Genomic DNA, 27,207 nt, shown 5'->3' on the forward strand with positions numbered 1-27,207 from the left:
CTATCACAAGAACAACAAGAGGGAAATCTGCCCCCATGATCCAATCACCTCCCACAGGGTCCCTTCTCCAACACTGGGGAATACAATTCAACATAAGATTTAGGTGGGGACACAAATCTAAACCATATCACCCCCAGTACAGAGAAGCATATATGCAGAATCCCTTACTTTCTCTCTTTTCATAATCAGAAACTCATATAAATTAATTCATGCCATGGTAGAGGTAAGCCTCAGTTTTGTGCTAGAAAAAGTATACATTGCTTAATTTTTATGATGTTATTGTTTTAATTTCTACTCACTCCTCCCGCATCTAACCAGCCACTGGTGTATTCAGCAAATTGACTAATTTTCTTTCTCTATTTTAAGGCATACAAAAGTGTAATTATGTGACTGGCTGCTGTTTTGTGTCATGGAAACTTCATTGATGGAGTCTATATTAATCTTCAAAATTTATGGTCCTTCTAAATTGCAGTTAGAAATGTGAACACTGCAAAAGGTTTACTTATGCTTAGAAATCCATCAGACACCACTACATAATCCAACTTACAATGATAATGGTTCAACTTACAATTTTCTGACTTTATGATGATGCAAAAGCCATACACATTTAGTAGAAACCATACTTTGACTACCCACACAATCACTGTTTTTCACTTTCAGTGCAGTATGCAATAAATTACATGAGATATTCAACAATTATAAAAGAGTCCTTGTATTAAATGATTTTGCCCACCTGTAGGCTAATGTAACTATTCTGAGCACATTTAAGGAAGGCTAGGCTAAGCTGAGATTTGGTAGGGTAGGCTTACTAAATGCATTTTTGACATACGATGTTTTCAATTTATGGTAAGTTTACTGGGACATAACCCAATCATAAGTTGATGAGCATCTGTAGTCTATTTTGGCTATGTTCAAGAAAGCACATTCTAAGATCTTTGAGTTTCTACTTCACACCCTAAATTCTTCAGTTAAAAAATTAATATGAGGGCTGGGTGTGGTGGCTCACACCTGTAATCCTAGCAATTTGCGAGGCGGGTGGATCACGAGGTCAGGAGTTCAAGACCAGCCTGGCCAATATGGTGAAACCCGTCTCTACTAAAAATGTAAAAATTAGCTGGTATGGTGACGTGTGCCTGTGGTCCCAGCTACTTGGGAGGCTGAGGCAGGAGAATCACTTGAACCCAGGAGGTGGAGGTTGCAGTGAGCAAGATCATGCCACTGACTCCAGCCTGGACAACAGAGTGAGACTCCATTTCAAAAAAAAAATAAAATTAACATGAATGTCATATGGACTTTATGATAGGTTGAATAACTGCCCCAAGTATGTCTACATTCTAATCTCCCAGACCTATGAATATTACCTTATACGGCAAAAGTGGCTTTGCAGATTTTATTGAGAATTTTGAGTTGGAAAGATTTTCCTGGATTATCTGGTTGGGCTATAAATGTAATCACGAGTCCCCTTATTAGAGGAAGAGGAAGATTTGATGACAGAGGAGAAGGCCATATGACAGAAGCAGAGAGAGATTTGAAGATGCTACAGTTCTGGCTTTTAAAAAGGAGGAAGGGGCTAATAAGCCAAGAAATACAAGGAATGCAACTCTAGAAGCTGGAAGGGCAAGGAATTAGATTCTCTTCTGGAGCCTCCAGGGGGACAGCAGCCCTGTAGACACCTTGACTTAATCTCAATGAAATTAATTTTGGATTTTTTGCCTCCAGAACTATAAGCGAAATATATGTGCTGCTTTAAGCCACTAAATTTGTGACTGTTAGAACAGCCATAGGAAACTAATACAGGGTCCCCAGAGACCCCTTTATTTCTCTACTTATTTCTGTAATGGGTTTAATCCCACCAAACTGAAGCTCAAGTTCTAGTACTAGCAGAAAGCACTTCAGAGGATGGCTGGCATAGAATCAAGCTCTTTTGTAATTGCTGCTGGCATAAGCCTGTTACCCAGTGGTGATGCCTGGTACTTAAAGAAGAAAGGTCATGAAGTACAAAGAACAGAGAAATCCTTAAGTACCACTAGCTGGTTACTACAATCTCAAAGTGCTCTCTCATCCAATTTTGAACTTCATCTTATAATTAATGCACAGTAGTTTCAAATTCCCTCTGAAGTCATACCTACATTTAAGTTCAGACTCTGCCACTTACAAGTTTTATGACTTTGCATAAGTTTCCTGAGTTTCAGTTTCCTTCTGCTGAAAAAAGAGTTACTAGTAATTCCTACATCAAAAGGCTGCTGTGTTGACTAAATTATAAGGTAGGCAAAACATCTTTTGGAAGCGCTAGCACACAGCATATGGTCAATAAATTAGTCACCAACACCAACAACATGGTCATAATCATTATTACTAATAATTATTTAAATTTTAGCTTTCGTATACCAAATCAAGTTTTAACAATCACTTATCTGAACACATGAACATCTTACTTTTGGAGTACATTTACCATAATACATTTTTTAAAATAATTTGGAAATTAAATAGTTTTTCTCTGGAACCTTTTTATGGCATCATTATAAGTGAATATCAAAACTATTTAAAATATTAGGATCTGTTCAGACATATTCTATAAAAACATATATTTAGGTAGGTTAGTCTGATAAACTGTAACAGTTAATAAACACTATGTCTTCTCATGACACAAGATTATATAACTTCAGTGGGCTGTTCAATATCATCCACAAAATATAAATATACCTATCATCATGGAAATGTGAATTGACCTTAATGTACAGAACACTCGTAAATCATTTTCAGTCCTCTTCCTGTTCTACACATTCTCTTTTATCATCCATTTTTTCAATCTCATCTCCTCCCACTACCCATATATAATCTACTTCCAGCCACTGAACACTTCTTAACACTTCCCGAAACTTCCACATTTTCTCACCTCCTTGTGACTTGGCACAATTATTATCACTTTTATTAAATGAAACTTTCTAGAATCGACCAAGTTCCTTCCCCTGTTCCCACAGCTTTTTGTGCATATTTCCATGAAAGCGTTTACACATTACATGGTAGCTACTGCATGCATCTTCTTCCTTACTAGTCTGTAAACAATTTTAGAACAGGAATCTTATTTCGCATTTCTCTGTATCTTCATTTCTTAGCAAAGTATCTAGAACAAAGTATGTCCTTACTAAATATGTGTTGAAAGAGTGAATGCATAACCCACAATGTTCAATTAGTATCAAGGTATTTACTTTTTAAAATCAAAGATCTTGATTGTTTACATCTTAAAACTAGAAAAGTCCTGATATGTTTTATTAGCCTCCAAACTTACCTGAGTATCTTATCTGCAGTACAGAAAGTGGGATACCTAATAAGTGTGAAAAATAGTCCTTGAGATATTTAAGAACGGTATCAACCTTAAAAGATATTACAATTTCCTGGCCCACTGGAATAAGTACAACTTTTACTGTAAATTAAAAGAGAAAAGAATTATAGTTAAATACAGCAAAGGTCAGCAAACTACAGTCCACAAACAGATACAGAATTATGTGTTAATTTTTAATTATATAAAATGCAAGTTGTTCTTGCTGGTGTTTCCCTGCTGCGCCCCAATGATAACAGTTACTTTTAATTTTCTATAAGGAGAAGTGGCCAACATTTAGTTGCTTTGAAAATCAATCCATAATCTCAAAAATTAGCTCTAATGTTCAATACCTGGTATGTATTGTTCAGATATAAGCATAGGAAACATCCCAGGAAATTAGGCATTTTGGCATAGTGAATTTAGGAAAGAGAGACCTGAGACAGACAATGTCCCAGAAGTTAGAAATGCACTATAACTACTTTTCACAAAAAGGGACATTATATGGCTCAATCCCCTCTAGAAAAAAGAGAATCAAGATTCTTACATATTAAAATTTTTTTAAATATTATTATAAAATGATTATCTGTTCACAAATACAGGAGGGAAATACGGTATGTAAAAAGTAATTAATATGGGTAAACTGTTTTACATCTACAGACTTCAAATTTTAATACAGAAGATGTAAAAAGATGGAGTATAGAATAAAGACTGTGGGTCAAAAAAGTTTTGTACATTCCTTTCCTGAAATTACAGTTTTCATAAAGCTAAAAATAAGACATTTATCAATAACGTGACAAAATTTAAGTAGGCACTGGTAATGCTAAGGTTCTTTGAGCTTGTTAAAACTTGTTTTCACAGTTCTCTATCAACAAAGAGAATACTTTCTCAGATGGCAAACCATGAGAAGGTTATTTTAATTGTCTTCTCAGTGCAAAAAACTATAATCAATTTTAAAGCTTTCACAATAGTGACTTCTTAAGCTTTGGGAAGGGGAAATGTGTCAAGGGATTTGTGAAGCTCACGAGGTACAGGACCAAGACAACTTTTTTTAAAAAAAATCACCATGTGTTTCCTGTAAGTTATATCAGGGAATGACAGAAATACCCAAAAATGAAACCCAAATTTACATTAAATACTAAAATTGAGAGACACCTGCTTCAGTCAGGTATAATCAGGCTTCAGTAGTTTTCTCTCCTTCTTTTCATTCTTTACGTATATGGACACATCACACAAGGGTAAACTACCCCACTAGATTCAAAAGCTACATTTTACCAGCCAAACTAAGCTGCTGTTATTATTGTTGTTAAATCATGGTTCATGTTCTCCACTCTGTAGGCAGAAACTCTCTCACAACTCATTCACAAGATGGAAAAGGAGCAGTCAGTTAACCGTGCAAGTAGAATGGTTCTCTGTGTAACCACCTTATTGCTGCTGCCACTCTGTTGTTATTAAGAATGTAATAATAACTATTATATGATATCAACATTATTTTATGTCTTTAAAATTAACTTACAATGAAAAACAATGATTTTTCTGAAGGAAAATATAAGCTAACACTAAGCAGACTACAGAAATACGGAAAAGCAACATAATATGTAGAATAAGCGAGCACTGGATATGAAACTAGAAAATCTATTGTCAAGTTCCCATCCACCTATCCACCTCTTGCTATTTAGATACAACAATTAATTCCAAATTGGCATGTAAAATAATTCCCATTTTAGTCAACAATTTCTCCATCATTTTTAAAGGTCATAAACATTTTTAAAACCTACTTTCTTTGAAAAAATATATAAATATCAATTTTTAAATTTAATGAAGATCATTCATTGATGAAAAATAGATAATGCAGAATACAGAAGCTTTCACAAATAGTTAAGAGATTCAAGCAAAGTAACTCTGGAAGTTTGGTGGATGAGGGAAAGGGAAAGGAATATCAAATATAAAACAAATCTTTAAGCGAAAATAAGCCAACAAGAAAACACAATCATTCTTCAAAATGAGAAAATGAAATAGCCTATCTTCCTTAGGTAGCACCTGTTGCTAGAGAATCTTCCATTGATTCTTGCAAAGACTCCTTTATAGCCTTTATTTTATCCAGAAATGCCAAACTATCATCATTTGGACTCTGCATTGCATATTGCTTTTCATGATGTTGTGGAGTATATGAAACTTGTCTTGGTGATATAACCTCTTTCATGAGTTGTTCACTGTCTGGTTCCAGGCTTGAAAAGCTTCGGTCACTCTGCTCCTCAACATGTATTGCATGGCTCTCACTGAATTGTTCTATCCCAGATTCATGCTCTTCAGTTTGATCTGACTCTTGAGGCTCTTCTGAGGGAACTGGAATAGTAACAATGTCAAAAGCATCACTTTCTTCTGTTGAATTGGCTATATTCTGAGTTTCATACTTCTTGGGCTGATTAGACATTTTCCTGAATTAAGAAAAATAAACACATTTACTACACAAAGTTTCTACACCAAAAATCAAATTCATTGCTAGTACAGAGTAACATTCATAATATTCAACTAAAGTGTTGCTCATTTAAAAAAATGTTTATCTTACTAATGGCATCAAGTTAAAAAAAAAGAACCTCAAAACAATAAATTTGACAATACTCTGCAAAGAATATATGGAAAAATATTTTTAAATATCTTGTCATTTCTTCCTTATTTGGTCCTTATTTTAGTCTCATATTTTTGAGACTTCCTTATTTAATGAAGAATGCCTCATGAAAAGACTTTCTGAATTTCTTTTTTCTGAATACAAAACTGATATATGGATGCCTCTAGCATTACAAATGATTAGAAGCTCCAAGGAACCAGCCATCTCTATAGCAAGTGTACCCTGAACAGAATACACTTTTTGTAGTAGCTCTGCTCTTACAAATTGTAGCAGAGGTCTGCAATGACCTCTGCTCCCCCAAATAAACCTATTAACAACAAATATTGGTTGAGCTTGATGCTGACTAGACCCACAGCTATAGCAGCCAAGAGCTTGGGTTTGGAAGACAAGACGACAATATCTGAAAGATTGGACTGGGATAGTCCAGGGCATCCCAGAGCCGGGCTGCAGATGCAGGAGCTAAATTGGAGAAATGAATGTCCAATATAGCAGGGAGCTCACCTATGGAAGTCAGGAAGGGAAAATAGGGAACGTAGCCCCAAGACCAGATTTCTATGGCAAAGACAAGGGTAATATGAAACCTTGGAACAGTAGTGAGGTGGAAAAGCTCTCTCTGGGGCTTCTGCTTTGAGTACAAATCTTTATGGAGAAAATAAATTCACCCACAGCCAGTGGAATTCTCTGGATACTGGATTATAAATTTTAAAAAATGGAAACATCTGCAATAAAAATATATAATTGTTGATCTCAGTGAATAAGCTATACAAGATTAGAGACAGTTGAAGAGAGAATTAGTAAACTGGAAGATAAATAAAATGATTTTATATAGAATGATGCAAAAAGATAAGATACAAAAAATATGAGACTAAAAGCGATGGAAAAGAAAGTCTAGCATGTTTTTGCTAAGCATATATTTTGTTGTGAGCTAAGAATGATTTTGTACTGTGAAACCAAAAAACAACAAAGAAGATGCATTGGAGACTACATGTAGTCTCTGCAGTCTAAAAAAGACCTGTGAAGTCCTTTTCATAAAATGTTTGCCAGCTTCTGAACTAACATATGTCAAAATGGAGTCCCAGAAGGAAAAATAGAAAGATAGAAGAGAAAAAATATTTTTATGTGTTATTTATTCTTTTTGAGATAAAAATCTTTCTCTGTCACCCAGGCTAGAGTACAGTGGTCCAATTCCAGCTCACTGCAACCTCCGCCTCCCAGTTTCAAGTGATTCTCCTGCCTTAGCCTCCTGAGTAACTGGAACTACAGGCATGTGCTACTACACCTAGCTTATTTTTGTATTTTTAGTAGATGGGGTTTTGCCATGTTGGCCAGGCTGGTCTAAAACTCCTGGCCTCAAGTGATAAATCTGCCTCAGCCTCTCAAAGCTCTGGGATTACAGGCATGAGCCATGATGCCTGGCCAGGAAAAATATTTCAAAAGGTAATAGCCGAGAACTTTTCAAAATTGATAAAAGAATATGGATCCTCAGATCCAGGAAGCATAACATAAATATATACCAAACAGGTTAAATAAAAATAATGAATAGCCATATACATTGTAATGAAATTACAGAATATCAAAGACAAACAGAAGGTCCTGAAAGTACAATGATAAAGAACATAACAGCTACTGTTTTGAATCATATTAATTTGCTGCCATTAATACAAAGAAAAGGAAAATCACTGCAGACTTATCAGAAAAATAGTAGCCAATGCAACAATAGGCTAACTGACAGAAGATAACTATCAACCTAGAATTGTGCACCCAGCAAAATTACCTCGCAAGAAAGAAAACAGAAGTATTTACAAGTTAGTTACTAAGTTACAACCAAGATATTTGCTCTAAAGGAACTTCTAAGGAATATACTCAAAGGAGGAAAATGATTTCAAGGGATGTCTGAAGTGCAACTCGGAAAGGTAAATGTGAAAAATCATAAACATATGGATAAATCCAAATAAATACTGTTAATACAAAATAATAGTAAATTGAAATATTAGACAATAATACAAAATTGGGAAGGGAAAAACAAGACCAAACTCTGAAATCCTTATACTATTTATAATTTTTTTTATTTGTATAGATTTAGGGAGTACAAGTACAGCACAGTTTGAAGTCTGGGCTTTTATTGTGACCATCACCCAAATAGTATACATACTACCCACTGAGTAAGTTCTCATCCCTCACACCTTTCCCATGCTCCCTTTCTTTCAAGTCTCCAATGTCTATTATTCCACTCGGTGTTCATGTGTAGATGTTATTTCACTCCCACTTACAAGTGAGAATATGCAGTATTTGACTTTCTGTTTCTGAGTTATTTCACTTAAAATTATGCCTCCCATTCCAAGGGGGACATATTCTTAACCCTAGACTGCGTTACTTAAATATGCATAGTTAAATCTCACTACAAGCAATAAAAAACAGAAAATTAGTTTTTAAATTTCAAAACAATCAAGAGGGAAAGAAGTGGAATGAGAAAAACCTGAACAAAGCTCAATTTTAAAAAAGGTCAAGAAACCTTTTCAGTCTCTCACCCACAAAAAAACAAAAAATAAACACACACACACAAAAAAACACCATTTTGATTATTTTCTCCTGTAACACAGCTTAATGGCCCAATTAGAAAGAGGATATCATAACAAAGCCCTAACTCCTAGCAACATATTCATCTGCCCTCTTTGAAGAATCTGAGGTAATGCTTTTGCTTCTATCTGAGGGGTCATCCTGGCCAAACTGGCCAAGATGGTATCTTCTAAAAACTGCAATAGCAACAAAATCCAAACTGGCCAAGATGGTATCTTCTAAAAACAGCAATAGCAACAAAATCAAGAACTTCTGCTCTTCAGAAAACACAACTGGGAGAAAAAAAAGACAAATCATAGACTGGAAGATAATTTTCACAAAATGCATATCTGATAAAGGACTTATATCCAGACTATATAGAGAATAATATGAAAAAATAATATTTAAAAAGGGTAAAAGATTTCAACAGACACTTCACCACAGAATACATATAGAAGGCAATTAAGCAGGGGCAGGCCTAGGTTGAGGCAAGTGAAGCACCTGCACTACTCTACACTTGTACTCGTGTCTGAAAATGAATGACTCCTAAAATGTTGGGCCTAGGTGCATCATTTGGGTCATCCCAGTCTCAACCCTGAGAACAAACACATAAAATAAAGCTCAATATCATTACTCATTGTAAAAATGGAACTTCAAATCACAATGAGATAGCACTACATACCTATTAGAATAACTAAAATAATATTTTTAAAGCTCTCTAATAGCAAGTGCTAGTGAGTGCATATAAAGACAACTGGTACACACAACAACATGGATGAAACTCAAACAAATTATGCTCAGTGAAGAAGCCAGCTCTACTAAGGCTGTGTAGTATTGACTCAATTTATATGACAAATCCTAGAGTTAGAAAATATACCAAAGCCTAAGGGTAAAGGTAAGAGTTGATTACAGAAGGATGTGGGGATTTTTTATGTGATGGAAACACTCAAAATCTCAATTCTGGTAGTGGTTATGTAAACTATATGTGTTTATTAAAACGTATAGCACTCCAGACTAAAGAGGGTAAATTTTATTGTGTCTAGATTATCCCTTACTAGAAAGATATAACAGAAAGTAAAAGCAACGAATGCTCCTTTCAGGAGGAAGAAAAAAAAAAGTGTGCTATTAAGACTAAGACAAAAGGAATTTCAATAACAATAAGAATTTTTGAAAATCGACGTGGCAGGGAAAAACAACTGATTCCAGATGTAAGGTCAGTGGTATAGGAAATGATAAATAGCAAAGAAAGTGAAAATATATGGGTAAATATAAATGCACTTTGGCTGTATAAAAATAATGTTGGGGCGCGCCCAAGATGGCCGAATAGGAACAGCTCCAGCCTCCAGCTCCCAGCATGAGCGACACAGAAGACAGGTGATTTCTGCATTTTCAACTGAGGTACTGGGTTCATCTCACTGGGGCATGTCAGACAGGGACAGTTGGCGCTGGTCCCCGGGTGCAGCCTGACCAGTGAGAGCGGAAGCAGGGCTAGGCATCACCTCACCTGTGAAGCGGAAGGGGGAAGGGAATTCCTTTTCCTAGTCAAAGGAAAGTGAGACACACAACACCTGGAAAATCGGGTAACTCCCACCCTAATACTACACTTTACCAAGGGTCTTGGCAAATGGCACACCAGGAGATTATATCCCACACCTGGCCCGGAGGGTCCCACGCTCACGGAGCTTCCCTCATTGATAGCACAGCAGTCTGAGATCTAACTGCAAGGCGGCAGCAAGGCGGTGGGAGGGGCGCCCGCCATTGCTGAGGCTTAAGTAGGTAAACAAAGTCACTGGGAAGCTCAAATTGGGTGGAGCCCACCACAGCTCAAGGAGGCCTGCCTGCCTCTATAGACTCCACCTCTGGGGACAGGGCATAGCTAAACAAAAGCAGCAGAAACCTGGGCAGAGGTAAATGCCCCCGTCTGACAGCTTTGAAGAGAGCAGTGGATCTCCCAGCAAGGAGGTTGAGATCTGAGAACAGACAGATTGCCTGCTCAAGTGGGTCCCTGACCACTGAGTAGCCTAACTGGGAGACATCCCTCACTAGGTGCAGACCGACACGTCACACCTCACACGGCCGGTACGCCCCTGAGACGAAGCTTCCAGAGCAAGAATCAGACAGCAACACTCGTTGTTCAGCAATATTCTATCTTCTGCAGCCTCCTCTGTTGATACCCAGGCAAACAGGGTCTGGAGTGGACCTCAAGCAAACTCCAACAGACCTGCAGCTGAGGGTCCTGACTGTTGGAAAATTAACAAAAAGAAAGGACACCCACACCAAAACCCCATCAGTACGTCACCATCATCAAAGACCGAAGGCAGATAAAACCACAGACAGGGAAAAAGCAGGGCAGAAAAGCTGGAAATTCAAAAAATCAAAGCGCATCTCCCCCTCCAAAGCAACGCAACTCATCGCCAGCAACAGAACAAAGCTGGACGGAGAATGACTTTGACCAGTTGAGAGAAGGAGGCTTCATTTGATCAAACTTCTCAGAGCTAAAGGAGGAACTATGTAACCAGCACAAAGAAACTAAAAACCTTGAAAAAAGAATGGATGAATGGATAACTAGAATAGCCAATGTAGAGAAGACCTTAAAAGAATTGATAGACATGAAAACCATAACATGAGAACTACGTGACAAATGCACAAGCTTCAGTAACCAACTCGATCAACTGGAAAAAAGAGTATCAGCGATTGAAGATCAAATGAATGAAATGAAGCGAGAAGTGAAGTGTAGAGAAAAAGGAGTAAAAAGAAATGAACAAAGACTCCAAGAAACATGGGATTATGTGAAAAGACCAAATCTACGTCTGATTGGTGTGCCTGAAAGTGACGGGGAAAATGGAACCAAGTTGGAAAACACTCCGCAGGATATCATCCAGGAGAACTTTCCCAACCTAGTAAGGCAGGCCAACATTCAAATTCAGGAAATACAGAGAATGCCACAAAGATACTCCTCGAGAAGAGCAACTCTAAGACACATAATTGTCAGATTCACCAAAGTTGAAATGAAGGAAAAAATGTTAAGGGCAGCCAGAGAGAAAGGTCGGGTTACACACAAAGAAAAGGCCACCAGACTAACAGCAGATCTCTCGGCAGAAACTCTCCAAGCCAGAAGAGAGTGGAGGCCAATATTCAACATTCTTAAAGAAAAGAATTTTCAACCCAGAATTTCATATCCAGCCAAACTAAGTTTCACAAGTGAAGGAGAAATAAAATCCTTTACAGACAAGCAAATGCTTAGAGATTTTGTCACCACCAGGCCTGCCCTACAAGAGATCCTGAAGCAAGCACTAAAGTTGTAAAGGAACAACAGGTACCAGCCATTGCAAAAACATGCCAAAATGTAAAGTCCATCGATGCTAGGAAGAAACTGCGTCAACTAGCGAGTAAAATAACCAGCTAATATCATAATGACAGGATCAAGTTCACACATAACAATATTAACCTTAAATGTAAATGGACTAAATGGTCCAACTAAAAGACACAAACTGGCAAACTGGATAAAGAGTCAAGACCCATCAGTTTGTTGTATTCAGGAGACCCATCTCACATGCAGAGACACATACAGGCTCAAAATAAACGGATGGAGGAAGATCTACCAAGCAAATGGAAAACAAAAAAAAGCAGGGGTTGCAATCCTAGTCTCTGATAAAACAGACTTTAAACCATCAAAGATCAAATGAGACAAAGAAGGCCATTACATAATGGTAAAGGGATCAATTCAGCAGGAAGAGCTAACGATCCTAAATATATATGCACACTATACAGGAGCATCCAGATTCATAAATCAGTCCTTAGAGACTTATAAAGAGACTTAGACTCCCATACAATAATAATGGGAGACTTTAACACCCCACTGTCAACATTAGACACATCAACGAGACAGAAAGTTAACAAGGATATCGAGGAATTGAACTCATCTCTGCAGCAAGCAGACCTAATAGACATCTACAGAACTGTCCACCCCAAATCAACAGAATATACATTCTTCTCAGCACCACATCGCATTTATTCCAAAATTGACCACATAGTTGCAAGTAAAGCATTCCTCAGCAAATGTGAAAGAACAAAAATTATAACAAACTGTCTCTCAGACTATAGTGCAATCAAACTAGAACTCAGGACTAAGAAACTCAATCAAAACCATTCAACTACATGGAAATTGAACAACCTGCTCCTGAATGACTACTGGGTACAAAACGATATGAAGGCAGAAATAAAGATGTTCTTTGAAACCAATGAGAACAAAGATACAACATACCACTATCTCTGGGACACATTTAAAGCAGTGTGTAGAGGGAAATTTATAGCACTAAATGCCCACAAGAGAAAGTAGGAAAGATCTAAAACTGACACCCTAACATCACAATTAAAAGAACTAGAAAGCAAGAGAAAACACATTCAAAAGCTAGCAGAAGGTAAGAAATAACTAAGATCAGAGCAGAACTGAAGGAGATACAGACACAAAATACCCTCCAAAAAAAATCAATGAATCCAGGAGCTGGTTTTTTGAAAAGATCAACAAAATTGATAGACCACTAGCAAGACTAATAAAGAAGAAAAGAAAGAAGAATCAAATAGATGCAATAAAAAGTGATAAAGGGGATATCACCATCAACCCCACAGAAATACAAACTACCATCAGAGAATACTATAAACACCTCTATGCAAATAAACTAGAAAACCTAGAAAAAATGGATAATTTCCTGGACACTTACACTCTCCCAAGATTAAACCAGGAAGAAGTTGAATCGCTGAATAGACCAATAGCAGGCTCTGAAATTGCAGCAATAATTAATAGCCTACCAACCAAAAAAAGTCCAGGACCAGACGGATTCATAGCCGAATTCTACCAGAGGTACAAGGAGGAGTTGGTACCATTCCTTCTGAAACTATTCCAATCAATAGAAAAAGAGGGAATCCTCCCTAACTCATTCTACATGGCCAACATCATCCTGATACCAAAGCCTGGCAGAGACACAACAAAAAAAGAGTATTTCAGACCAATATCCCTGATGAACATCGATGCAAAAATCCTCAATAAAATACTGGCAAAACAATTCCAGCAGCACATCAAAAAGTTTATCCACCATGATCAAGTGGGCGTCATCCCTGGGATGCAAGGCTTGTTCAACATATGCAAATCAATAAACGTAATCCAGCATATAAACAGAACCAAAGACAAAAACCACATGATTATCTCAATAGATGCAGAAAATTCCTTTGACAAAATTCAACAGCCCTTCATGCTGAAATCTCACAATAAATTCGGTATTGATGGAACATATCTCAAAAAAATAAGAGCTATTTATAACAAACCCACAGACAATATCATACTGAATGGGCAAAATGGAAGCATTCCCTTTGAAAACTGGCACAAGACAGGGATGCCGTCTCTCACCACTCCTATTCAACATAGTGGTGGAAGTTCTGGCTAGGGCAATCAGGCAAAAGAAAGAGATAAAGGGTATTCAGTCAGGAAAAGAAGAAGTCAAATTGTCCCTGTTTGCAGATGACAAGATTGTATATTTAGAAAACCCCACTGTCTCAACCCAAAATCTCCTTAAGCTGATAAGCAACTTCAGCAAAGTCTCAGGATACAAAATCAATGTGCAAAAATCACAAGCATTCTTTTTTTTTTTTTTTTTTTTTTGAGACGGAGTCTCAGGCTGGAGTGTAGTGGCCGGATCTCAGCTCACTGCAAGCTCCGCCTCCCAGGTTCACGCCATTCTCCTGCCTCAGCCTCCTGAGTAGCTGGGACTCCAGGCGCCCGCCACCTCGCCCGGCTAGTTTTTTGTATTTTTTAGTAGAGACGGAGTTTCACCGTGTTAGCCAACAAGCATTCTTATACACCAGTAACAGACAAACAGAGAGTCAAATCATGAATGAACTCCCATTCACAATAGCTTCAAAGAGAATAAAATACCTAGGAATCCAACTTACAAGGGATGTAAAGGACCTCTTCAAGGAGAACTACAAACCACTGCTCAGTGAAATAAAAGAGGACACAAACAAATGGAAGAACATACCATGCTCATGATAGGAAGAATTGATATTGTGAAAATGGCCATACTGTCCAAGGTAATTTATAGATTCAATGCCATCCCCATTAAGCTACCAATGACTTTCTTCACAGAATTGGAAAAAACTGCTTTGAAGTTCATATGGAACCAAGAAAGACCCCGCATTGCCAAGACAATCCTAAGCCAAAAGAACAAAGCTGGAGGCATCATGCTACCTGACTTCAAAGTATACTACAAGGCTACAGTAGCCAAAACAGCATGGTACTGGTACCAAAACAGAGATATTGACCAATGGAACAGAACACAGCAGTCAGAAATAATATCACACATCTACAGCCATCTGATCTTTGACAAACCTGACAAAAACAAGAGATGGGGAAAGGATTCCCTATTTAATAAATGGTGCTGGGAAAATTGGCTAGCCATAAGTAGAAAGCTGAAACTGGATCCTTTCCTTACTCCTTATACAAAGATTAATTCAAGATGAATTAGAGACTTAAATGTTAGACCTAAAACCATAAAATCCCTAGAAGAAAACCTAGGTAATACCATTCACGACATAGGCATGGGCAAGGACTTCATGTCTAAAATACCAAAAGCAACGGCAACAAAAGTCAAAATCGACAAATGGGATCTAATTAAACTAAAGAGCTTCTGCACAGCAAAAGAAACTACCTTCAGAGTGAACAGGCAACCTACAGAATGGGAGAAAATTTTTGCAATCTACTCATCTGACAAAGGGCTAATATCCAGAATCTACGAAGAACTCAATCAAATTTACAAGAAAAAAAAAAACCCCATCAAAAAGTGGGCAAAGGATATGAACAGATACTTCTCAAAAGAAGACATTCATACAGCCAACAGACACATGAAAAAATGCTCATCATCACTCACCATCAGAGAAATGCAAATCAAAACCACAATGAGATACCATCTCACACCAGTTAGAATGACAATCATTAAAAATTCAGGAAACAACAGGTGCTGGAGAGGATGTGGAGAAATAGGAACACTTTTACACTGTTGGTGGGACTGTAAACTAGTTCAACCATTGTGGAAAACAGTGTGGTGATTCCTCAAGGATCTAGAACTAGAAATACCATTTGACCCAGCCATCTCATTACTGGGGATATACCCAAAGGATTATAAGTCATGCTGCTATAAAGACACATGTACACATATGTTTATTGCAGCACTATTCACAATAGCAAAGACTTGGAATCAACCCAAATGTCCATCAGTGACAGACTGGATTAAGAAAATGTGGCACATATACACCATGGAATACTATGCAGCCATAAAAAAGGATGAGTTCTTGTCCTTTGTAGGGACATGGATGCAGCTGGAAACCATCATTCTGAGCAAACTATCACAAGAACAGAAAACCAAACACCACATATTCTCACTCATAGGTGGGAACTGAACTATGAGATCACTTGGACACTGGAAGGGGATCATCACACACTGGGTCCCATTGTGGGGAGGGGGGAGAGGGGAGGGATAGCATTAGGAGATATACCTAATGTAAATGACGAGTTAATGGATGCAGCACACCAACATGGCACATGTATACATATGTAACAAACCTGCATGATGTGCACATGTACCCTAGAACTTAAAGTATAATAAAAAATAATAATAATATCATAAAGTCATACACACATAGAAATACAAAACAATCATATGGCATATCTGTTGTGGGGGTGAAAATGATAAAAATGGCATTTACCTTATCATAATTCATTAATCTGTATATGTGTTTTATATAGCTTTCTGATTTCGTGCTATACTTAATAAAGAAGCTAAATAAAAAAGAAGAGGAAGAAGAGGATGAAGTACTCTATATGTTGACAAAAGTCACACTCCAAGATATACCGAGTGAGAAAAAGAAAGAAGGTGAAATAAGAATATATATTTGTGTTTGTTTCTACCTGGACAAAGAAACACTCAGAAAAGTATGAAAGAAACTAAGAAAACTAGTTATCTGATGGGGGGCAAAGTGAGTAGGAAGTAGCCAGAACAAGGGTGGGCTCCACAATTCTCAATGTATTACTTTTAATATTTTTATTTTTAAACAATGTAAATGTATTACCTGTTTAAAATATTAGATAAGACATCATAGGTTTAGTAAAGCAGGGAAAACACAAGGTGGCTGGGAGAGTATGTGATCAAGTGTGCTAAAGCCTCTTTAGGAATAGGAACTAAGAATTGTGACAGGTCTGAGATTTTATCCTACCTACAACCTAACAATTTAGCCTGCCATAGTTTCATGAATGCTATCAGAATAAATAATACTCCTGGGTTGGAAACAAAGGACTTTATTACTCATGGCACAGCAGATAGCATGAGCTTTATATTCACACAGGATCCCTGTGCCCCCAAATCCCAGAGGAACAATGTGGAATGCCCAATTAGATGCTATAGACACAGAAGGTTTGCATCACAGCTAAGAAACCCCAAGCTTAGAAACTCCAATCCTTTATAATGGACTGCAAGCAAATATGCCCAACCTCTGCCTTGGAGGAAGATATCATTGTTATTATACTAGACAGATAAATCTGACCTCTGCTTTAGAAAGAGACCCTATATCTTTTAAGACTGTTCACTATACAAATATCCTTGAAAAGAAAATTCAAAACAAAGCTGTCAGTGTCTCTTAAGCAGAAATTCTAGAGAACCATGGGGAACCGTCTTCCATGAGGAATAAGAACCATCCATGGACAACATCAAAAAAGCCTCTGAGAGTCAGCATCTAGTGATTATTCTCACAGCTGTCTAGTAAGAATGATCATTTCACAACAGCAATTATATTGTCTTTCCTACAGCCAGCAAGAACAATGCTTGCTCACCTATGCTCTGAAACTTGGTTAGGTTCCATCTGACACTACCCAGTGTGAATAAGGCCCCATTTAATAGACACAACATTTAAAAGTACTCCCAAGGTATAACACCTAAAGGGCAAGCCATGCCTATATCTGTCTAATAAGGTAGAAAAGGATTAAACCAGCTTGAATGCCCATATGAAAGTTGATCCAATAGGCCTAAGATAATAAATTTCATAACTGTAACAGGAATAAATTATATCTAACAGTACAATAAAACAATAATATAACACAACCAAGGAAGGTCTACTTTTAGAGTAATCCTTTATTTTTTTTCTTTTGCTCACCTATTATCCAGCCACTCAAAAAGCACTGTCAATACTGACCTGAAAATTTAGTCTCAGTCTACTTTTGTCTGTCATCCTGTAATATTTTGAAAGTACTACTGCAACAGTCTCAGCTGGTTACCTTAATTTCATTCTTGAAACTCCCACCCCACCAATCCCTGCCAAAAAATTCTATTATTCTCACAGCAGCCAGAAAAATATTTTTTAAAGAAAATCACACCATGCCCCTCTCATATTTACTAAAACATCTCTAAAATAAAATGCTTTCCAGAATAAAATCCAAACTACTCACCATGGCCTTCAAGGTCCTAAATGATCTAGCCCCTGCCTCTCTGACCTCATCTTCTAACCCACCCCACCTTTTATCATATCTAGGGCTAATCTCCCTCTTGGGGCTTGTGCATTTTAAGTTTCCTCTGTCAAAAATGTGTTACTACAAACTTTTTTTTTGAGATAGAGTCTGGCTGTGTCACCCAGGCTACAGTACAGTGATGCGATCTCAGCGCACTGCAACCTTCCCCTCCCAGTTCAAGCAATTCTCCTGCCTCAGCCTCCCAAATAGCTGGGATTACAGGCACCCACCACCACGCTTGGCTAATTTTTGTATTTTTAGTAGAGATACGGTTTCACTATGTTGGCCAGGCTGGTCTCATACTCCTGACCTCTCGAACTCCTGACCTCGTGATCTGCCCACCTCAGCCTCCCAAAGTGCTGGGATTACAGGCGTGAGCCACTGCACCTGGCCTGTTACTACAAATCTTTACGACTAATTCCTCATCTTCCATGTCTCAGTTTCCAGAGAGGCCTCCCTAATCATACCTCAACTACCCACTAATTTTTTTTTTCATCAATATAATCACTGTACATTTCTCGAAAGAAGACGTAAAAATAGCCAACAAGTATATGAAAAAATACTCAACATCAATAATAATCAGAGAAATGCAAATCAAAACCACAATAAGACATCATCTCACCCCAGTTAAAATGACTATTGTCAAAAAGAAAATAACAGATGCTGGCAAGGATGCAAAGAAAGGGGAATGGTAGTACACTGTTAGTGGGAAATGTAAATTACTACAGCCATTGTAGAAAACAGCAGGAAGGTTCCTCAAAAAACTAAAAATAGTTCTACCACATAATCCAGCAATTCCACTGCTGGATATATATCCAAAAGAAAGGAAATCAGCATATTGAAGAGATATCTGCACTCCCATGTTTACTGCAGTACTATCCACAATGGCCAATCAACCTAAGTGTCTACCACCAAATGAAGAAAGAAAATGTGGCATATATACACAAAATGAAATACTATTAAGCCATAAAAAACAATGAAATTCTGTCATTTGCAACAACATGGGTGAAACTAGGGGACATTATGTTAAGTAAAATAAGCAAGGCATAGAAAGACAAATATCACATGTTCTCATTCATAAGTAGGAGCTTAAAAAGTTGATTTCACAAAGGTAGAGAGCAGAATGATGGTTACCAGAAGCTGAGAAGGGCAGGGGGGAGCAGGGATGAAGTAAGGTTGGTTAAGGGGTTTAAAAATACATTTACATAGAAGGAGTAAGTTCTGTGTGTGATAGCACTGTAGGGTGACTATAGTTAACAATATTTTATATTTCAAAACAGAAGAAAAGTTTTGGAATATTCCTAGAACAAAAAAATGATAAGGTAATGGATATCCTAATTACCTTGATTATTACAAATTGTATGCATGTATCAAATATCATAGTTGCCCAATAAATATGTACAATAATTATGTATAAACAAAAATTTTTTAATTTTTGAAAAGCATTGGCCATGGCTGAATTCATTCATGCTTTCAACTAATTTTTACTGGGTACCTACTCATAACCAGTCCTCCTTTTAGCTGTGTGTAGAGACACTTCTATGTCTCTACACACAGCCATCGACGAGGCTTTTCAAAAATGTTTAAATTTTTGTTGATACATAATTATTGTACATATTTATTGGACACGTGTGATATTTGGTACGTATCTTTATCTGACCCAGTATATATTTTACTAATTTAGTTGTTACTTGCCCATTTTCCTCACTAGAATATACGCTTTTTTTACTGCAGGGATTTTGATCTGGTTGGTAGTTTGCAGTTTTTACAGCAGAGATTTTGATCTGCAGTTAAAAAAAAAAAAAAAAAAAAAAAAAAAAAAGCTGATATTATATATATATATATATATGAGAGAGAGATATATATATATATATTTTTTTTTTTTTTGAGATGGAGTCTCGCTCTGTCTCCCAGGCTGGAGTGCAGTGGCCAGATCTCAGCTCACTGCAAGCTCCGCCTCCTGAGTTCAGGCCATTCTCCTGCCTCAGCCTCCCCAGTAGCTGGGACTACAGGCGCCCGCCACCTCACCTGGCTAGTTTTTTGTATTTTTTTTAGTAGAGACGAGGTTTCAACATGTTAGCCAGGATGGTCTCGATCTCCTGACCTTGTGATCCACCCGTCTCAGCCTCCCAAAGTGCTGAGATTACAGGCGTTAAAATAGAGCTGAAAGGATTTAGCGATGCATTAGATGTGAGCTATGAGATAAAGAGAGGAATCAAGGATACTGCTAACATTTTTAGCCCGAGTAACCAGAAGGATAAAGCTACATTTACAGAAATAAGGAAAACTTCAAATAAAGGAGACCTGAGTATGGATGTAAGTTAGATCAGTCTGATTTGGGCCATATGAGTTTGAGATGCCCATTGGACACGGGGTTAGCAGTTTGAAGTTCTGAGAAGATGCTGGCCTGGAAATTGGAAAGTCACAAGTCTATGGTATTTAAAGCCATGAGACATGTGCAATCAATGCAGTCAGAAACAGAAGCCACATACTATAAAGTTCCTTTGACAGGTACTGGATAAATTCATACCCCTCCACCTTCCTCCTCAATGTGTCTGTCTCCATTTCCTAGTTGCTATGGTTCCTAATGCTTACATTCATTTCACCCTAATTTTAGTACATTAGGTGTCCTAGATTGTTCCCCTCGAAGCAATCTATCTCCTATAAACAAGATGAGGGCTGGGCACAGTAACTCACACCTGTAATCCCAGCACTTTGGGAGGCCGAGGTGGTCAGATCCCTTGAGCCTAGAAATTCAATACCAGCCTGGGCAACATAGTGAGACCCTGTCTCTACAAAAAATACAAAGCTTAACTGGGCATTGTATTGTGGCATGCACGTGTAATTCTAATTATTCGGGAGGCTGAGGTGGGAGGATCGCTTCAGCCAGGGAGGTGGAGATTATAGTGAGCCAAGATGTCACCACTGCCCTCCAGCCAGAGACATGGAGTAAGACCCTGTCTAAATAAACACACACAAACACACACACACACACACACACACACACAGATCATAGTTCTGTTACCTGTAGATTGTATGTATAGTAGTGCCTAAGGTTCACAGAAGGTCCTTAATTAATGATATGAATAAATGACCCAAATAATTACATGTTTTCAAGATGTTAGTTGTTGATAAAGAGGGTGATTAGCAACTGTGTTTATGATGGTTAGCAGTGACAAGCATTTACTCAACCTAAAAACAAGAAGTGTCAAGGTTTCTAAGTCATGACTTCATTGCCATGCAGTACAGTGATTCTCAGCTTTGATTTCCTAAAGTGGAATTTCAGGAGGGCTGACTGTGGAGCCAGCCCACCTGAGTTTGAATCCAGACTTAACAGCTTCCTGTAGAAAGAAGCAATCGGCCATGGGTCTTCAGTGTCCCTACATGTTCTTGTGGAGTGTGACAAAAATGCAAGGCCATGACCACTGTTTACCCAGACCATTTCTCAGGGTTGTGTTTGCACTGAGAAACTGCAAAGGTTGAGATAAACTCTTCCCCCTGAAACAAAGAGCAGGCTTTCTTTGGTTTACTATAAAAGCAGTAAATTCCCCATGTGCAGGCATCCATGTAGACTCACTTGTGTTTCCCCTGTTGGACTTGGGGGGCTTGGGAAATTGGCACAAACTTGAAGCACTGGCTACTTCTTTTGCTATGTGCCCTTTGACCCAGCATCCAAGAAACAGTGACTAACTTATTAGTTTGTATGTAGGGTAAAACACCAGACCCCTCAGAGTTCCTGATACTTACTAGCTTTATGACTTTGAGATACAGATGTGTCTTAACCTAAGTCTTGTTTTCCTCACTTGTGAAATGGTATATTAGTAGTTTCAACATCAAAGGTTCTTCCAAGAATTAAATAAAATTGTGTATATACAGTACTTAGTAAACAGTGCCTGGCACACAATAAGTACATAATAAATGTTGGCTAATTAGTAATGAACTATTTCTAAAATTTCCAAATGGCTAGTGATAATTATACCTTAATAATGTCTCCTACATAATTACTCATTTTATAAAGTAGGAGAAAAAATACTTTAAAAATAAAGCATATTAGCAAATACTTACACTAAATTAATTCTCACAGATGATATTATTACGCCCATTTTACACATAAAGAAATTAGCACAGAGAGGTTAAGTAATATTTTCAAGAACACAGAGCTAGTAAGCGGTATATCTGGGATCCAAATCCAGGCAGTCTGGATCCAGAACCCATGCCTTTAACCACTAAACTGTGCTGTATCTCAGTATAGGAGTCCATGGGGGGTTGGGGAGAGAACAGAAAAGGGGTCTTGGTGATTAAGAAAAAGTCTAGAAATTGATCTCCCTGCAGATGAAAAAGCTAAGGCCCAGGAATGCCTCATGGTAGGTTAGTGGTGGTCAGATCCAGAATTTAACTAACGATTTTGTCATCAGATACATTATCAGAGAATGTCTTTTATTCTTAAGTAAGAAACATGACTATTATTTAAAATAGAGTAGAAAATATTCAGCAGATTTTTTTTCACCCATCTAGAACAAGGAGCTAATTTTATTGGTTCCTAATACCCCTTCATATGTATATATTAATATGCTCTACTTGCATACATAAATATGTGTAAACTCTCACTGCAGCAAATATTAAACGTAAATAACAAAACACACATATTAAGGTGTGAAATGTAAAATGTGAAATTTCAACCCAGTTTGGAAAGCTACAGTTGGACAAGACTTTTCAAAATTGTTTTTTCATTATTGTTATTGTTCATTTGGCTGTTTTTAAGAGAGTAATATGTGCTTACTAGAAAAAAAATCTAACAGAACAGAAGGGGATAAAATAAGAAGTAAAAGTATTCCAGACATGCTAATTTTATTTCTCATTGTTAGGCAGTTTATCTTTCCAGGAATTGTCTATAAAGCTACAATTATATAATATATATACACTTAAATTTGTTTATGATCATATCTATGTCTTTTATAAACTATATTTCTGTTTATTTTTAAACTTTAACACTGTTTTACGACTTATAATATATGCTTAACATTTATTTTTACGTAAAATATGATTCTGCCACATTCTTTTCAACAACTTCACAGTAATTTGTTTGCAAGGCTAAGTCACATTGTAGTCAACTGTTGCTCACTGATGCACATTTAAGCTGTCTCTAGTTTTTTACTATTAAAAATTGCGCTGCAACAAACATCTTATACATCTATCTCTGTATATATGTGTAAGTTTGAAAATGAGTTCCTAGAATTAGAAGGGACAAGTCAAAGGGCATACAGATCTTAATTTTGTTAAATTCCATCACTGTTTTCTTTTACAGCCCCGAGAAGTTCCCCTTGACTGTTTCCTTACATCCTCAGATTGTTTTGAGTCCTAATAATTAAATATCCCTTTGTTGTGTGTTGCACTTATATTTCCCATTGTATGTTTGATGTTGTTTGTTTTCTCTTACTATACAAATGTTTTAGATTGTTAGGTAGTGACATTTATCAATCTTTTTGCTTATGAGAGTTTCCAAATTTCCTGATATGCTTCGAAACACCTTCTCACAATGAAACATAAATACATAAATTCATCCATAAATACATGAGACAGATCTGTAAATACTGATAGAAAACATCTGGACACACAGTCTTAAGTGTAAAAGCCAATCACAGAATAGTATGCACAATGTTACAGGTGTACCTACCTATTTGCATATGTGTAAAGCACCTCTGGAAGGTGGCCTGGAGATGGAAAGAAATGGGTAGATGGTGGATTTTCACTCTTCATTCTTTTTACTATTCGTACTGTTTTTTATGTATTATCTATTCGAATGTAAATGTTTTAATCTTATTGTTTAAAAGAGCAACCTCTATCATGTTTGCATACAAAAAAAGTCTCCCTTTTCACCTACATTTCATTCCCTATCATTTAAAGCTTAATACATTTAGAATGTAGTATAATTAGTAAGGCAAGGATCCAGTATTGCTTTCTACCAAATAGGTCTGTTGAATTTTTAAGTTTGTTAAGAGGCAAAGACCACGGGTGGAGAGGAAGGAGTGAGAGTGCCAGGTGAGGAAAGTCTAAAATCCCTCGACTTAATAAGAGAATGGTTAACACGGAAGGCTGAGTTTCTAGTGCCAGGTTTGGGTTATACACACTTCTTCTATGCAACTACCGTGAAAAGCACTCGGGGTGTGAGGTGAGGTGTACCTCCTAGCTTGATGCTGCTGATTCAAGTCCCAAACCAGAGGGAAGGAGCCAGAAAAGGAGCCCAGAAAGATGGAATACTTCTCACGGTTTTTTAAGTAAAGGCGGAACATTCCCTACCGACCAGGCAGCCCCAGGAGCTCAGGCGGGAATCACTGCCCCGCACACAGAACTCAGAGTTCAGCGCGGCTGTTACCGGCTCTAGGCTGGGTCTAAGCGTCGGGCCAGGAAGCCGCAGTCAAAACTTGTCCTCCTACCTGTGTACGAAACGCAACTAGTCTCGTCGAAGTGCTTTCCCAGGCTCCTAAGAAGCAGCTTCAATACTCGCCGCATTCTCAGTTACTGGTCGTATCCTAGCAACGACCCTGGCACCACCTCTTCCTGCCCGGGCCGGACAGGGGGGAAGGGGAGGAGCAAGAGGCGGGATGGGGTAGGAGCCAGAGGCGGGCAGGGGGCGGAGCCGGGAAGGAGGAGCGCGGCAGGACTGGGGGAGGAGCCAAAGGCGGGGGGCGGGGTCGGAAAGGAGGAGCGCCGCAGGAGAGAAGGGGAGGAGCCAGAGGCCGGAAGGCGGGGTCGTGAAGGAGAAGTGCAGCAGGAAAGAACGGGAGGAGCTAGAGGCGGAGGGGCGGTGTCGAGAAGGTGGAGCGCGGCAGGAAAGACGGGAAGGAGCCAGAGGTGGGCTGGGGTCCGGGGTCCGGAAGGAGGATCGCGGTAGGGAAGAAGAGGAGGAGCCAGAGGAGAGGGTGGGGGGCTGCACAGGAGGTACGCGACAGGGAAAAAGGGGAGGAGCCAGAGGCGAGGGGGCGGGGAGGAGGGAAGCGGCAGGGAGAAGGGGCGGGGCCAGAGGCGAGGGGGAGGGAAGGAGGGACACGGCAGGGGGAAGGGGAGGAGCCAGAGGCGGAGGCTGTTACCAAGTGGTTACCTAGATCCAAAAGTGAATCAGGACAGTAACCTCTCTCCAAGATCTTTTACACTTGTGAAAGGGCACAGCTCTCTGAACCAAACACTAACAGCAATTTAATCTTACAGATATAAAAAATCAGAGTCAGAGAAATCATCAGTTTGAAGTCAGAGGCGGGAAACTGTCAGATGCCTACTTGGTTTTCTTAAATTAACAACTTGCCTCTCAGCTTCCTGGCAGCCAAAGAGAAATGGGAGACAGTAGCTATCAAATAATTCTCCTTATAAGAGAAGCAGAACTTTTGTTAATCACTAAATTAGTTAATAAACTAAATTTTGTCTATCAATGAATTCTTTTTCTTCCCCTTTTTTTAAGTGTATGCAGAGTCTTGCTCTGTCGCCCAGGCTGAAGTGCAGTGGTTCGATCTCGGCTCACTGCAACCTCCGCCTCCCGGGCTCCCGCGATTCTCCTGCCTCAGCCTCCTGAGTAGCTGAGATTACAGGCGCCCGCCACCAAGCCTGACTAATTTTGGTATTTTTAGTAGAGATGGGGTTTCACCATGTTGGCCTGGCTGATGTGGAACTCCTAGCCTCAAGCAATGTGAGCCACGGTGCCCAGCCTATCAATAAATACGAAAACTTTTAAAGAAGCACAGGATGGTATTGGAGGTCAGGTCAAGTATGTTCTTCTTAGAAATTTAGTAACAAACTATATATTACTATCTCGTAATAGCAGCTAACATTTATGAAGTATTGTCATGAGGCATCGTACATAGATTTCTAATTTAATCCTTACGATTTTATTAGGGAGAAACTGCTATTAGATCTATTTTGTAAATGAGAAAACTAAGGCACACAAAGTTTAATGAGAAACTAGGATTAAACCCAAGCAATCTAACTCCAGGTCCCAGATTTTTAATCACTATTACGGTAGTTTAATTTGATTTGATATTTTAAAAGGATTAATAAAATTAGTACGGGTTCATTCCCTTATTCATAAATGTTCATTGTCTTCATTTATTTCTTTATACTGTTCTGCTGAAATAGCACTCTCATCTCCCCAATAACTTTGTAATGTCCAATGCCATTTTTTTAGTCATCTCATTTTAAAATATATTTTACTAGAATAGTGAAATATATATTCTCAGATAAAATTGGCTTTAATAATGATCAGTAAAAGGAAATGCATTTTAATCATTTCCACACATTCATGAAAAGTAAAGGGGAAAAATGGGCATAGAGGTAACCACTAGAATTAGGCTTTCTTGGATGGGTAGACCAGGTGTGGAGGTGCGCAGATAAGATTTTACAAACACTCATACACTCCCATCTCCAAAATCATAATTCATCTTACATTCTGCTACTAATAAAAATTCCACTGGCTTTAAACATTCACTTTTCTGGGTCTCCTCTTTAAAATTTATCATTCACTGTTCTCAATGTTAGAGACAGTATGCAAACAGTAGGTTTAGGAATAGAGTCAGGAGATGGGGGAAGAAAAGCTGGTAGGAGAGAACTTAAGGGTCTCGCAGTGTTAAATGTGACTTGATATCCACTATTCATATTTTTTGTAATTTGCTGTGAGGATGACTTTATACAATTTAATCTTAAATAGGAACCTAACTTAATAGTTAGGCTTCCTTGGGTAGTCTGTGGAGCACGGAAAGGTTATTAGCATGTCAAAATCCTGTCTATGCACACAAACACACACATACACACAAATGTAGTTTGGTTACATAATAAATGTATATTCAAACTGAATGAAAACAACCAATAGAAAAAAGCTTCTCAATTCCCAAAGTGAAACAGTAATTTTACAATACCATTTTCCATTTTCCTTTTCATGATAAATCTATGCATGTTCTCAGGATTTATTCCACCAAATGACTTTGTATTTCTCATGTCACATCTACCTTTATTCATCTCAGCATTTATTTATGTGATAAACATTTCTTTTGATGTGCTTTTACTTTACAAAGATGCCACCTAGTGGTATGATAAAATCAAGCATTTCAAAGTATTTCCCGTTGTTACTCAAGGTTAAAATGAATAATGAATATTTTAAATATTAAAATAATT

At 38.0% G+C, this 27,207-nt stretch overlaps 1 protein-coding gene across 6 annotated transcripts in view; it reads right to left on the bottom strand.

Moving 5' to 3' along the window:
• The window catches only part of IQUB (IQ motif and ubiquitin domain containing), an 81,399-nt gene extending 56,827 nt beyond the window's left edge, over positions 1–24,572 (bottom strand). For 3 of the 6 annotated variants that reach the window (XM_077998095.1, XM_015134826.3, XM_001085476.4), the window contains exons 1-3: positions 24,486–24,572; positions 5,360–5,757; positions 3,290–3,424 (exon numbers count right to left, since the gene is read on the bottom strand). In XM_077998095.1, the coding sequence (XP_077854221.1) occupies positions 3,290–3,424; positions 5,360–5,753 (529 nt within the window). In that variant the 5' untranslated portion in view covers positions 5,754–5,757; positions 24,486–24,572. Of the gene's footprint in view, positions 1–3,289; positions 3,425–5,359; positions 5,758–23,725; positions 23,760–24,485 lie in introns of those variants that run through there. The other 3 variants (XM_015134825.3, XM_077998094.1, XM_077998096.1) reach the window with 3 other exon arrangements.
• Positions 24,573–27,207: the final 2,635 nt, after the last annotated feature.

The sequence above is a fragment of the Macaca mulatta genome, chromosome 3, assembly GCF_049350105.2.
Source record: "Macaca mulatta isolate MMU2019108-1 chromosome 3, T2T-MMU8v2.0, whole genome shotgun sequence".
Taxonomy (NCBI): Eukaryota; Metazoa; Chordata; class Mammalia; order Primates; family Cercopithecidae; genus Macaca; species Macaca mulatta.